The sequence below is a fragment of the Halichoeres trimaculatus genome, unplaced genomic scaffold (genome assembly GCF_033239565.1).
Source record: "Halichoeres trimaculatus isolate MK-OKI-2021-1 unplaced genomic scaffold, fHalTri1.1 fHalTri1_scaffold_2, whole genome shotgun sequence".
In the NCBI taxonomy this organism is placed as follows: Eukaryota; Metazoa; Chordata; class Actinopteri; order Labriformes; family Labridae; genus Halichoeres; species Halichoeres trimaculatus.
This window is the reverse complement of record NW_027437180.1, coordinates 20,306,881-20,322,144: the sequence shown is the minus strand read 5'-3', so window position 1 is coordinate 20,322,144 and position 15,264 is coordinate 20,306,881. Positions and strand designations below refer to the sequence as shown.

Below are 15,264 nucleotides of genomic sequence, written 5' to 3'. Positions count from 1 at the left end.
AATACATCGTCTGCCAAAGAGAGAAGCTCCATGAGTGAATGCAATGCCTCTACAGCATCTCTTTTTATTCAGTCTCTCACTTTTTTACATACACACATTTTGCAGGCTCACTTCTTATCGCATCAGTCATCTCTCATTCTCAGGAGGCTTTACTTCTTCAAGTTGATAAATTTGTGCTTTCCTTTTCTCACATCTGCCACTCCTCTCACATGCCCACACATGGATTTTCTCACACTCCACACTTCACAGCATTTCGTGAATCGATTTATCCACAATTCTTAACTTTTCCAAACTTAAAAAACTATCTTCCCTCTCTTACTCACTCACTTGTTGAAAAATTGCAATTATTCTTACCCATCCTCTCTCTCCGTCTCTTCTCTCTTTGTGTTGAATGTCTCCGTCTCTGGTTCCCTTGTTCCTCTCTCCTCTCACTGACTTGGATGTGTGCTTTCCTCCCTGTTTGTGTGTGTGTGTGTATGTGTGTGTGTGTGTGTGTGTGTGTGAATGCGTGTGTTTGCGTGGTGTGTCCCAGGTGATGTTTGACTTTCGCGGCAACGGCAAGGCGGAGTTGAACCTGAAGAGGGGAGAGGTGATCTTCCTGCTGCAACGAGTCAATGCCGACTGGCTGGAGGTAAGAACAGAGAGACCGAGAGCGAGAGCGCGAGAGAGAAAGAGGGAGGGAGGGAGGGAGGGAAAGAGTAGGAGAGTGGAAGGCACTGAAAGATAGAAGAGAGTGAGAGGAGGAACGGGAAAGATAAAGAAGAGGTGGAGGGGGAGAGGAAACGTGAGCCAAGAAGAAAGAAAAAATGGAAACTGAGAAGGAGGCATCTTGATTGGGATGACGGAGGCGAAGAAGAACAGGAGAGAAGGAGAGAGTGATGGAAAGTGGAAATTGAGGGATGACAAAATATAGACAAAAGCAAAACGCAAGCTAAGGAAAGCTATGGTGAAAAACCAAAAAGGGGGTGAGGCATGAGCTGCTATCCCCTCTCTGTCAGGAGTCTGTCTATATGAACTTAGACATTTTGAGCCCAGATGTCTTCACCACATCCAAACTGTTGTTGACACATGTTGGCGGTGGTTTGTACAAAAGTGAAGCTGATTGGACATCTCAAACCTACACTCTTTCTGACACGCGGGGGGAGATGGCACTTGTTGCACAAAAATCTAGTTGGAGACAAAGACTCTCTGTCTCACTTGATTTAAAATTCAGTTATCACTTTCCTTATAATCTTATTCGGTTTTTTTCTCCTTGCTGTAAAAAAAAGATCCTTTCTGTGTCCACACAACAACCCAGGAACAGTTGGTAACATCTGTCTAAGCATGCCAAGTCTGTAAGTGTATTTAGTCCATCACATTGAGCTCCATAGATGTACATTGTTGCGTGATGATCGTCTTCTTGAGTGGGAAGTAACTGTAAACAGTGCTAACAGTGCTCTTTAAAGAGTGGGCATCAAACATCCCCATACTTAAAACATGATGTAAAGAAACAAAGCTTGATGTCCATACTAAACGTGCAGATTTTTACATGGCTACATATTCATAGAAATCCCTGTATCTAACTGTCAATTGCTGAAAATGGTCTGTCAAAAATAGTACCATTTCTTCACAAGACTTGCTGAAATCATGATGTCACCACATGAGCATCGCCTCGCTGGTTTGTGAACCTCAAACACCAAGGTTCAGCCCCATGCAGTTCCTCCAGAGGGCTGGCCAATCACAGGAAAAAGAGCTCATGGAGCAGCTTTAAAGAGACAACAGCTAAAGAAGCGCCATACACAAACACACAAAAAGGCTTTTCTGAAACACCAGTGTGAAAAAGAGATAGTGATTTTTTTTTAGCTGTAAATCGTGTAAAGCTATGGTGTTACCAGAGGGACAGTGTTAAGTCTAAAAAAGGCACAATTTTCCCTCATTAAACTGTTTACTGACTGATGAATTAAAAACTATGTAATTATTTGCTCTTACATTGTGGTTTGACGGTGGAGAACAGCCCGTTTTCCTTCCAAACATGCAATTCATTTTGACAAATCTGGGCAGATGTGAACAAACTGGGGAGCCTCTGATCTCGGTGCAATCCTCGAAACTTTTGTTTTTTTCCTATGTCCCCACAAAAATGACAAAGTACGTTTTTCAGATACATCTTAACACTCAATGTATGTTTTGAGGCCAAAACAGAGACTTATTAAAAAAGAGAAAACAACTAAACTGGAACTTTGGAAAATATGCTAACACTGTCAAGTTAACCAGGGATCACTGGATGTCACTGATATACTGAAATAATCTTGGATTTACTGCACAGTATACTGACACTGAAAAGTCATTTTGTCATGACGCATATTCCCTCTGTTGCTGGGTTAGCACAGCTAGCTCGTCCATCTTATTAGAGATCGTTCTTACCACTAACAATGAATGGAAGGACAGGTCGATGTCGTCACTTCTTAGCTTATACCTGAGAACCAGCACGTCGTCCTCAGCTCCTTCTCCTCACCTTGTGGGAAGACATCAGGCCTTACACCAGTTAGCATTGACATGCTACAGGCTGCCAACAGCTGAGTTCACATGTAAACAATGCAGCCATGGTTACATGTAGGATCTCCAGACAAACACAGGAGAAAAAGTAGTAAAAATATCGCTGAAGACACAATAAGTTTGGTGTCCATTACCAACAAATGAGCCATACAAAGTAATGATCCGCAACAACATCAGCAACTACAACAGTGGCAGCGCAGAGTTTTTTTGTACTCAAAAGACCAAGATTCCTTGCGAACAGAACATGCACAGAACACAAATTGATATTCCTTTAGAAGGGGATACCCCGATAGTCGTTTACATGACCAAATATTTGGGTTAGCAAAGGAGTAACCCAGGGGTGATTTTGGGATTTTTAAGAACCGAAATATGAGCACATTCCATTTTTTAAAAATAAAAGGGCTATTGGTGTTTACATGGCTCTGCACAACCGTGTTATGGCTAATATTCTGAATATGAAGAGGTATTGACTGCATGTAAATGTATCCACTGTTATGTTATAACAGTGGATACAAAAACAAACAAAAAACACTGGATTTTGCCAAATAAGCACTCTGAATCTGTCTCTTGCTTCACAGTCATGGCTTAAGACCACACTGGTGTAGCAGTGAGAACTCAACAACAATCAGTACTGAACACCTCAAATGCTCTTGTGGCTTGATGGGACTTTGTCTCTGCAGCCGGGTCCAACATCTTGTAGAATGATTTACAGAAGGGAGAAGTTTTGTGACGATGCTTTGTAACTTTGAAAGGCGTATAACACAAAAATATTTAAATACCAATTTTTTGTGTCGATGTGTTAATGCAAAAGGGAGCCAATTCTATTTTGTTCTGTTCTGAGAAATCAGTGCACAAAATTGTTCCTCTAAAAGCTGCAACAGTCAAAAAGTTAATTACATAACACCAACAGTTAAAAAAAGATTTGGACTCTTGTCATCCCTGCGTGGCTGCAGCTGAGCGTTGTGAACAAAGAGTATCTCGAGTTATGTTATTGGAGGTGCCCTGCTCTGGTTTCCCCTCAGAGGAAAAATCACCTAATGAACAAGATGTCCTGGTTACCCACTGCAAAAAGCTGGATGTAGGACATTTTAATTAGCTGCTCAACATAAAAAGGCTACACTGGAACATTGCTGCCAAATAGTTGTCATAGAAATTCTGCTTTGTCACAGAGTACTTAGAGAAAGGTCAGGAAACGTGTTGTATAAAAATGTGTAAGGTGTTGAGATGGAGTATGAGAGAGAAGCTGGGAGTGGGTGAGTGGGAGAGAGGGAGAGAGAAAGGGAGGAGGTGGAAGCTGATGTGGTGGGAGAGAGAGAGAGAGGGTGAGAATCAACAATGAGGAGGAGGACGATACGCTTATTCTGCCGCTGGCTTTCTAGAGGGATCTAAAAATCGTAGCAAAAAATGCTGGTAATCTGCTCATCTAATAGAACACAGCACAACACCTTCTTATTAATCTGTTCTGGCAGCTCTGCTCGCATGCTCATCCAAAGTGTTTTGTTTTCTGGGGAGGGTGAGGTTAATGCAACACTTACAACTTGTGAAAAGTTGACTGAGTGCCTTTCATTTAGTCAGTGGACAGAGCAGCTGTGGGTGGAAAAAAGTGGCAAAACTAGCTGACAGACTGGTGCATCAAGGTGAATGCTTTAAACACACCTTTCTCAGAGTAAGGGCAAATAATTATCATGCTTTTGTTACCTTGTAGGTTAGATTACTGTTAATCTCTTTCATCAGGCTGTCTTGATAAGTCCTTCCAGACTAATCAGCTGGTCTGGTTGGTGTAGCTCTGAAATGATAGTTTGTGAGTAGAAAAAAACCTTACTGTTAGCTCTATAAATTGAAAGTAAACCTTTTTGCTGCAGCTTCACACAGAATACATTCACACTGTAGACTCGATCTGTTTTCATGACAGTTTAAACAGAGCGAGTCACATTGCATCTGATCCTTTCAATTCAGATTTGGTTCACCTCCATCCATGGTGCTGTATCATACAAAAGTCTGACCTTTTGCTAACGAATAACCTTAGAGACTCGCATCCCTGATCTGTACTGATGTAGTAGAGGAGTCACTTGCATTTTAAAAGCCATCATGAAAATGCTGAGTCCCTTTCTTTTCTTCTTCCTCCTCCGCCTCCTCCTCACTGTCACCTGCTCATGGGTTTGCTGGGTCTCTCTGCACATCAGCTCTAACATGAAACTGTTCATCGCACTTTTACACACTTTATTGATGTTTCGTTCAGCATAGTTTGTTTCTGGAAACACCAAGTTGTTTTGCATGTGACGTTTTTGTTGCTCAGGTACAGGTTGGCCAAGGAGAGTGACCAGTTCACAGGTGGATCTATTAAAAGCCGTATGAAGAAATTAATGAGAACAGCCAAACAAAAAGACGAGATCCAAGCTGTAAATCCAACTTTATCCCAAATGCTGAATGTAAAAGTAGCAATAGATGCTAATTTGAAGCCTTTCTCCAAAGGTTGTGGATTGCCCTACCTTAGATCAAAAGAAGATAAAGCAAACTTGTGCTTTATAACACAAGTAATGCATGATTTTGGCAGTTTAAAACCCATAATGAGTGATTACTGTTGTACATAACTCAACTGAACCCTTGTTATTTGTCTATAGTCTACAACAGGGATGTCAAACTCGTGCCATGGAGGGCCAAGAGGCTGCAGGTTTTCCTTCCAACCAAGAACTCCACCAGCTGTTTTCACTGATTAGTCCCTGCTCTCTGCTTGAAGGTGAGGTAATCAGTGAAATCAGCTGGTGGAGTTCTTGGTTGGAACGAAAACCTGCAGCCTCTTGGCCCTCCATGGCACGAGTTTGACATCCCTGGTCTACAACCTTTACACAGCAGACAGACTGTTTAAGGGACTCAGCCTGGCACAGAAAAACAACACATGAGGTGAAATTGAAGGGGGAAACAGTCTTAGCTTGATTGTAAAGTCACAGGGAGGGGTCCAGTCTTGTCTGTGTGTACATACAGAAAAGAGAATTGAACTATTGGCCGAAAACAAACTCTTACCCTTCCACGATAGGTGATGATGTGCCCTTTTTAGATAAGCCAAGTTGCATATTGAACTAATTAAAACAGATCACTGTTTCAGTTTTTTTTTTTTCCCCATCCATGAATTTGAGAATGTATAATTCTTTGAGCTGTGTTATAAGCAAGGTTGTTTTGTCTGAGAGCAGGTTTGTAACATAAAATTGAATAAAGTACCTGAAATGGTCTACTCCTGTGGTCCACCAACCAACAACAAAACTAATCTTGCGATTTTAAACAATGATTTTTCACACCAAATGCAAACCCAACAAACAAAAGACAAACTCTGAACCTAACTTAAAACAAAACAAAACTGAAGAAAGTGCAGCCCAGACAAAGACCAATGATGGGAGTGTCCGGATCCCATTTGAGCCAGTCAGCTCCTCCAGGCAATCCCGATCTCCACTGCAGCAGCATCAGTGACCCTCACAAACACACACAGAAGCAAAAGTATTGAGAGTTGGACTAGACAGTAAAAGAGTGACAAGAACACAAAATGACAGGCGATCTGTGTAGATATGGGAATGTTTAGTGGTGGAGCTCTAGATTAAAATGCTCCTTATTCATCCCCCCAGTTAGGAAGAGATGGTGGCCTTTGAGGAGAAGAAGCTTTGACACATGATAAATATGATCCTTTATTTGTCAAGTTACAACATCATAAACATCAGTCAACACAAAGTCTTTTGCACACAACAACCACTCGCCTCACCTTATCTGCTTTATTGGATGCAGCAGCTAACTAACTACAAAAAAATGTGTGTTGGTCTGAAATATGCAATGCAAAATGGCAGCTTCCATGAAAGGATATCCATTTATATGAAGATATAAAAGACTGACTTGAAGCTTACAAAAATATCTACCACCCATTTCAATGAGCGGTCCTTCAAACCAATGAAGGATCCTCCTGAAGCCTGGTGAAAACAAACGTCACAAAACCAAAGGCAAGAAATCCTAAGCCATTCCTTGTCCTTGGCTTGACCTCAACCATTCAAGCCCATAAAAAAATTAAGGTTGCATTTTGCAGTGTTGCTTTCATTGTACTAAATATGACTTGTTGAGTTACAGTACAGAGTCACTCACTTGTTTTGCAGTTCAGTGTTCCTGTTTGTTTTGTAAAGGACATGTCTAAGAATCACTGACGTAATGCTTGTATTGTTTTTCAATTCAAAAACAGAATCAGATATATATTTTAGTAAATATTTAGCAGTGATTACACTTTTATAAAATCTTTGAATGTGGTTTCTGAGAGTTGCATCATGATGCTCTGTAAATTTTTTAAATTATGAATAATAGATTCAAGCAAACAGGCTAAATGTGCACATCCCAGTGCAGATCAGAAAGTCTTCTTATTTAAGCCCCAGATGATCATTGATTTTACTGTTGCCTGATCACATGGACAGTGTTATATAAAACTGCTGCCTCGTGCTGCACACACACACACTCACACACACAGACACCAGGGGTGTCGTAAGAAGGCCTGTAACATCAGCAAGATATTATGAACAGGCTAATTAGGCAAGAAAACTTCCCTCTAGATGCACGTCCATGCTGCTTTCATGTGTTTCTTTTCCTGAAATCATTAACTGCCTCATCATCTCATCAGCCCCAAATCACACTATCATCTGGGAATTTACACACTTTTTTCTTACGGTCACTTCATTTATGTTTTCTCTCCTTTTCTGTCTTTTGTCCCTGTTTATTCTTCTCAGGGTACAGTGAACAACCAGACAGGCATTTTCCCACAATCCTTTGTGAAAATCATTAAACCCCTCCCAGACAGTGACTCAGAAGGGGAGGGAGGAGGCCACACCTACAGCTGCCTGCGCTGCTTCCTGTGGACCCCCTCTGGAGTTCAAACCAGGTTGGTTAAATGAGGGTTTGGGAAGTTACGTGTTTGTGACAAGATGCATCTTTAGTGTTCAAAATATGAAAGATATGTGGCTGTGCAGAAAATGTAGTTCCATGAGTGTCCACTTGAGGTTATTTTAACAAAAAAAAAAAGGCTTCGGTCACTCAATCACATTTATTCATTTATGACCACTGTATAGGCCCATCGACCTCCATCTCTAGATTTTGTAACACCCGTTAGAACGTAGTGGGTGATCTCACTGAAAGGACGTCCATGTGTTTATAGTTTGAGTGTTATTTTGTGCATAACTTGGGGTTTCTTCAGTCCAAATTTAACAGCTGGTCCTCCTAATGCTACCAAAGGAAAGAATACTTAATGTGTTGTAGTGAGTCTGTAAATCCCATGTCTTTGGAAACTTGTGCAAAATATTTACTGCACATTACAACCATTCTTTTGAATCAACACCTGTAAAAAGGTGTCACATTCAAGAAATAACCTTCAGTCTGAAAACACGATTTGGTACAAGTGGAAAAAATTGCACTTGTTGAACATTACTCTTGAGCCTGGCTGCAGAAACACAGCAAACCATTTTCATACCAAAAATAAACATGGTTATAGCCTGGTTCAACAAGCAGCCTGAGGCTGAATAGCTTGTGTCCCTTTTGGCACACAGTACAGGCATACTTCCCAACACTCCTGGGAGTCTCACGCTTATTAGCCTGTTCTTTCATTAACTTCTGATTTGTAATTTCTCACAATTTTCTCTCAATTTTTCTCATTGATACCAATTAGTCTTGTTCATAAGTAAGTACTGTTTAGGATACATATCCTTTAACCTGGCAACACAACCTGGCACTGAGGTAAAAAAAAAAAAAAAGCACAGTCAAAATTTTGAGGCAGGTGAGGTACAAGGGTGATTTTTTTATGACTTTGTTTTCAAATTTATTTAACTTATGAGCCCTGTCCATAAAAGGTCATGGCTGACCTGACTGGTGTGTTGGCACCCTGTAGCTCTCTGCAAAGAGGTTAAAGGCAGCCTCTTCACCTCAACCAAAGCTAGGTTGACTTCAGCATTTCCAATATGGCACCCATCAACAATGACTTTCAAAAGTCTGTGTGGGCAACAAATGGATTATTTGACAGAAAGTATGTTCAAATATTACCATTTTTTAGGTTACATTACTGTAAATCTTTAGGGCTTATTTTGTTTGAAGCCATCATGCTCGGTATTTTCATTTGTTTCATGTCTCAAAAAGTTTGTGCAGATCTTGTGGACTATGGGTGATGTGCAATACACTTATGTTGTGAATGTGTTTACCTGCATAATTGTGATGATTCATTGGTTCTTTTATTCACCTGTTTTACTGTGGGGTCAGCTGAGCATGTGAAACATTTAAGTTAAAGGCTTAAGTCTCCAAAGGTGGACTATAAAGTGTATAGTTTCCCACCTCTATCGTATCATACAACTAGTTTCTATACAAACAGTAATTACTCATTTAAGCATTAATATTGTGTCAAATGGAAAGAAAATCCTATTGGATGTGTAAATCCTCACATTTTAGAGTACTACACACTGGTCAAAAACATTTTACAGTGAAGAAATGTAAGCTAAACATTTTTTTTATATAACAAAAGTTATTTGAACCCTGTACACCATTAAAATTTTGACTTTGGTCATTCCTGTGAGCTGATTGTGAAGGCGTTTAGATGAATTAATCTGCAAAAGAAATACACTTCCCACATTGATATTTTTGTTTATTGTTATGTAATTACTTGGAGCATCCTCAAATTATTCATACCCCTAAAAACAGTCTAAAGTAAAGGTTATGTAAGTTATGTTTTAGTCTATATGTTGCAAGTTTAGGATCAATATAAACAGAATCATGGAAAAAAAACGCCTCCATTAAATGGTTTGCAACAAAATAACTGCTTCACAGGAGCATTTTTGTCCTGCTTTATAGTGTATGAAATTAAAGGTGATCAAAAAGAAGCTGATTGGACAAAAGTTACACAGAGGCACATACCTCTTTAATGTGATATAACTTTAACATGCTGCTATGAGAAAACAGTTTATGAGCCAAATACATGTTTGTCAAGCAACAACTGTAAATGCTGGTTAGTTTTTTGCAAGTATGTCTTAATAGATAATCACATTTTCCCTCTCACAGAGATGTATGCGTACAAGAAGACCTCACCATCCAGCCAACGTACAAGGACCTCCTGTCTCGTATGAGGTATGTCTGCACCAAATGTTCAGACCTTTTTAGCACTTCATGTCCTTTTCTCTTCATTTTGAAGTGCTGGAGCCAATTTTAGGGAGACACAAAAGTTTTGATGGAAATTCAAAAGTGTGTTTCCTGTCATGCTTTGACTTCATTTACACTTATGTGGGAAATTTTTGTGGGTGTTGAGAGCTGACTGTTGTTTAGCGGCAGAGGGGAAATGAGTGTACACATCCTCACACCTGTGGGTGAATGACAAACACCCTCAAACAGATGTGTTAATGGAACGGATATATTTAACAGAGGCTGAAAGTGAAGCATGGTTTCTACATGAAAAGCTTCACCATCGTAGTCACTTACAAACCTCATGTTAGCTCCCCTCTTCCTGTTCTTTGTGTTACAGAACTACATTGGAAAAAGAAACTTTTAACATTTGACTGTTAACCTTTGACCCTGGCATCTGTGATGTGTTCAGTGTGTTTTACCGAAACCATTTGAATAAATACGACCTAAAGCAGGTGATTTAAATCACAAATTAAAGTGGTTTGTTAAACAGTTTTCCATATTCAGTGTTTTTCAAATGCACTGATGAACTGAGGTGGTGTGTAACCTTTTAACTTTACACTCAGGATTTGGCTGCCTAACCAAGCCAGCATCTGTAAAGGGTCGCTAATTCACCAGGCCATCTGGAGGGGCAGCATGTTGAGCCGCAGGGCACCATAAAACCTGCAAACATGCGAGTTGCCAATCATTGCTTCTTATGACATTAGTTCCTCCTGGCCTCTGACTCCCTGCACACCACCTCTCCCCTCCCCTCCCACATCACAGGATGCACATGCTCATTACAAAATCATATCTGCTCTCCTCTGTCTCCTCACACTTTCACACTCCCTCTCCCTCCATCTCTCATTATCTGGTAATTTAGAAAGGTGAGAACCATGATGATTAGCCCTCCCCATTCATAATCAGTTCATTTCTTCCTCTTATCTGCTCATTATTGTTTTCCTGTGTTCAGGCTATTGTGCCCTGGAGTAGGATGGATGAGGCCCTGGTTTGGAGTTTAATATGGCCTAGCACTGATAAAGGGAGGTAGGGAGGTGAAGAATGGAGGAGGAGTGGTGGAGGTGTGGAGATGAGAGAGGACGAAAGACAGGTAAAAGAATTACACCTGGTGAAACTGACAAGAGTAAGAGTCAAATTTTTTTTTAAAAAAAAGCTTCTTTAACTATTAGACGGTCAAATAATTAAAAATTCAATGTGTTTCTTCAAGCTTTGATGAGTTTTAATTTGGACTAATACAACACCTCTCTTTGTATTTGTTTTGGCAGTGGCTAAAATTTAGGTGCAATTTCGTTTTACTTCTCTTTTTTAATTTTAAATGCAAAAATGTTTGCTGGGTGTATGGCAACAAGGTAACGTAAAATAAATGTAAGAGTGATTTTGATTTGTAAGCTCTGTGAATTATGTTCTATGTAGAATTTAAAGTAAGGATTTCATATTGGAGCATTAGGAAACATATACACCAATGCAGATATATACTTTACAGTGTACACCAGGGATGTGTGCATTTAGTTGACAGTGATTAAATGTCTTCACCCTCAGTTGACACCAAGATTACTATTCAGTTAAACACGGTATTTATATTAATGTTGTGTCTATGCAACTTAACCATCAACTAATACCTGGAGGTATGCTGTAATGCTGTATTACCTGGATGTATATAGGCACAGATGACAGATGGCACCTTGAAGCTTTGTGCAGTTTCATCTTGAAAATGCAGATATAGTCGTACGTAGGTTAACTTAACACACATTATGTAACCACAACAGGAGTATGAACATTAACTAGCAGGTGATTGTGCTAGCTCTGCCAACTCTAGCCACTCTTGGCCTATCAAATTGTCGCTGTTAACCTGCAGACCCTGACCCACTTTTTCACGGTTTCCTCATCTTTCCTAACCTTAAGACCAGTTGATTAGTTGACAGGTAACTAGTAGGAAATTAGCCACGTCTGAACATCTCTACTGGTCACAGCTCTATCAACCAATAGATATTTCAGCAAGGCTTTACGCTACATTGAGATTTTGAAATCTCTAATTCACTCAGATAAAGAATATAAGAGCCTTCACAAAATAATTTTACTGCTGTTGGCAGGAAGTGACTCTGATCGTTTTATTTGCATATCCTTTATCTATTATTTAAAGTTAATCATAGTGCGCCTGCAGGAATCGTATAGAAAAACCTGCTGTGTCTTTGTCTCTGAACTCTGTTTTTCTTTTTACGTCCTTCACTACATGTTCATTGCCAAGAATGCAAATATGGAGAAGGTGCAGCAGTTGTCAAACTTCATATCTTCTCTTATTAACCATTACCTTTGGTCCAACACATGTTTTCTTGGTGATAACTCTCATAGCCAAAATTTTAATTAAACCCTAATTTATCGACAAAGGCCTTATGAGGGCAGTCATTTCTTTGACTGGAAGCTTGGTGCAAGGCTTTATTTTTAATAATGTTACGATTTAATTACTTTTTATTGCTTTTAACATTAAAGTACACAGCTACTAAAAGTGAAAGACATGCAAATTTGCCTGTCTCATATAAAACTCATAAAAAGCAAGCACACAAAAATAGGTAGGCACCCAAACTTAACAATACAAAATGACATCGGATGTTAAACAAAGAAGTATGTGAAAATGAGGACGGGCTTTTAACTTTTATCAACCTTAGAGGACAAAACCAGCCCCTGCATTAAAGATAAAGAGCACAATGTTAGGTCAGACTGGCCACAAATTCATGTTTGCCCTACAGTACGTCAGCCGCACTTACTACCAGCTCCTAACAGCTGGCAGTAAGAGCAGCTGATTCCAACTATACTTCCTATAGGCATATCAAATGGTTGACATTAAACTGTTTAACCTGCCCTCTTGCTGTTTCCCTGAACAACCGCTTTGAAGCCTACTTTCATCTCCTCCTTTAAATCTGTCTGACTGTGTCTGATTTTACCAGTGTCAGATGTATAGTTATTGATTTATTGATACCTGCTCTGTTCTATACCTCTGGGGTCTTTGCTGCTGCTTTACCTGCCTTGCCTTTCATGTATGCACATAAAAGAGAGGGCAGGTACAAACCTTTGTCTCATACACTCAGGATTATTAGTGCAGTAGTAGGTGATGGTTGCAGCAGTGTTGACTCATAGTAAGATGGTTCCTGCTTAGATTCCCTGGATGGACAGGTGCCTTATGTGTGGAGTTTGCATGTTCCCTTGGTTCTGTCTGGGTACTCCAGCTTCCTCCCACAGTCCAAAAATATGCCTGTCAGGTGAACTGGTCACTCTAAATTGCCTGTAGGTGTGAGTGTTTTTAGCATGCCTTGTGCCCAGTGACAGCTGGGATGCGCTCCCAGTTTTCTGTCTAATGAGCCGTGACTACAATGTGGGACTATGTGGCATGTGAAGTCTCCCATCGCAGATGAATTTAACTCTCTGAGCAGTTTTAAGTATCTGCTGCATCTTTCCTTATGGCTCAGCATTGAGAGCTGTATCAGCTTTTTACCTCTTGTACTATGAAGAGCATCTGGTGCATCTCTTAGATTTCTTTGTGACACTGTCTAACATCTCGCAGCCCTCCTCTAAGTCTCTGTGAAAGGGAAGAGCACCTGATTATTTAATTTAAATATGAATATCTAGCCTCAGCATATTGATAATTGTTTCACACAAGTAAGGACAAAGATTTATTGTCATGTTTTGCATCACCACGTATGAAGTTAGTACTGACACAAAATAAAACTTGTGATATTTTTTAGTTTACCTGTTGTTTTTTATTCTTATCTCTCGGCAGGAACGTCTTCAAGGAGGATGACATTGCCCTGAACTACCGCGACCCTGAAGGCGACCTCATCCGTATCCTGGACGACGAGGACGTTCAGCTGATGATCAAGGAGAGCAGAGGTCAGCAGGGCAATGTCAAGAGACCTGTTAATCAGTTTCCATGGGAACTGCATGTGACCCTGGCCTCTGACCTCTCTGTTTACAACAGCGAGGGTTAAAGTATGGCTAGTTTATGGAAGGACAGAATATGTTAAGTATTCATTAATAACTTATCAGTTCATGGCTTTCACATTTCACTTAATAATAAAGCAATTCGATAGCCCAATTCATTTTTGAGTGCTTTGGTTAGTTGTTTTTTTTTTATTTATTTATTTTTGATTGAAGCTTTTGTTCAAAGGAGAAGCAGAGCTGCAGACAGATGACTCATGAGAAGTGACTTGATTTTCATTGATAAACTCTTTTAAACTCCTCATTTTACATTTTATTTAGCCACTAGAGAGACATTCAAATGAAAAATTAAACAACAATCGCTTGATATTTAGACTATTTTATTGCTTCAAACACATGACAAAATAAACTACATCGTTTTCCCCCTAAAAATACTGCTAAGTGCATAAGTAGTGCTTGTAATTTCATTCAAATTGCAAGTAAAAACAAAGAATAAATTAATTTCATGTTCTTCTCTTTGATGAACTTTGGTTAACAAAAGCATCAGCTGCAGCAGGTGAATTTTTAATCACAGGATCACTTTATATTCACAACATTCAGCAGCAAGAAAGTGTCCACAACAAAAGTCTTTCCTCGCAGATTAATAAAAGCTGTTGATTGTTTTAACTTTATCTGAAACTGCACTGACCTTTTATTCTGTTATGTGAAGGATTCTTAAGCTTTTCTCCACCTTACATGGAAAAAAAAACAAATAAACAAAGAAAACAAAACGTTTCTGTTTTGTGATGAAATTTAACTGACGTGATTTGCATAATCTGTTGAACTTGTCTGTTCAAACCTGGTCATTCTCTTCAGCTCTGGAGAAATGAACAAAGAACAAATTTTCAATCCTACAAAACAAACTAATCATCAGGTACTGATAAACACTGCCAACCAACTACAGACATAAAGTGCTAATGGGAAAAGTCTTTACTTTAAATTGGACTCCTCTAGTTATCGCTTCCGGCTCTGTCTGGTTCACTCACACTCACATTTTCTATGTGTCTGCGTTTCATTCGCACTCGCCTCAGGAAATTCACATTGCCTTTGCTGGGACGACAGTTTTAACTCGTCTGTAATGCAAAGTTGTTCTCTTCATATTCCTTTTTAACAGTCTCTTCCAGGCACTGTGGAAGTTATGCATCTTTTAAAAGTTGCTTATCCCACAAGAAGAGACCGATAGTTGCACTTCTTCAGAGCAAACACTGAATTTCTGTTGATTTTTCAGGTGTTTGTTCAGGTGTTTGTTCAGTTGTCATACGCTTGCTGAATCTGTGATGGATTGGCTCTGACAGGAAATACTCTACTTTAATACTCACATTTTGCAGAAATGCAGCTTATACCTTGTTCTGAAAAGGTGTCGTGTGGAAAAGCTAACATCATTTTAGTTGTCTTTTCTAGTGTTTAACTGGAATACTTGGACACTAAGGTGCTAATGGTGGATTTGAGGTTTAAATGACACTTTAAGTGGTGATTGGATCCTGTGAGGTGCAGCATATCACCCTGATTGGCTCTGCCATTAATTCATATTACTGTCATTATTTTTTTAGCCAGTCTTCTGCTTGTGCAACATTTGGATATACACAAGCT

General features: G+C 39.6%; 2 protein-coding genes across 2 annotated transcripts in view; one reads left to right on the top strand and one right to left on the bottom strand.

Annotated features, from left to right (window-relative positions):
• Window positions 1–545, bottom strand: part of pvalb7 (parvalbumin 7) — a 40,951-nt gene extending 40,406 nt beyond the window's left edge. The window contains exon 1 of the mRNA XM_074665456.1: window positions 355–545. Coding sequence (XP_074521557.1) covers window positions 355–358 — 4 coding nt within the window. The 5' untranslated portion in view covers window positions 359–545. The remainder of the gene's footprint in view (window positions 1–354) is intronic.
• ncf4 (neutrophil cytosolic factor 4) overlaps window positions 1–14,369 on the top strand; it is a 42,905-nt gene extending 28,536 nt beyond the window's left edge. Inside the window, exons 7-10 of the mRNA XM_074665457.1 lie at window positions 533–631; window positions 7,281–7,432; window positions 9,589–9,654; window positions 13,478–14,369. Coding sequence (XP_074521558.1) covers window positions 533–631; window positions 7,281–7,432; window positions 9,589–9,654; window positions 13,478–13,685 — 525 coding nt within the window. The 3' untranslated portion in view covers window positions 13,686–14,369. The remainder of the gene's footprint in view (window positions 1–532; window positions 632–7,280; window positions 7,433–9,588; window positions 9,655–13,477) is intronic.
• Window positions 14,370–15,264: the final 895 nt, after the last annotated feature.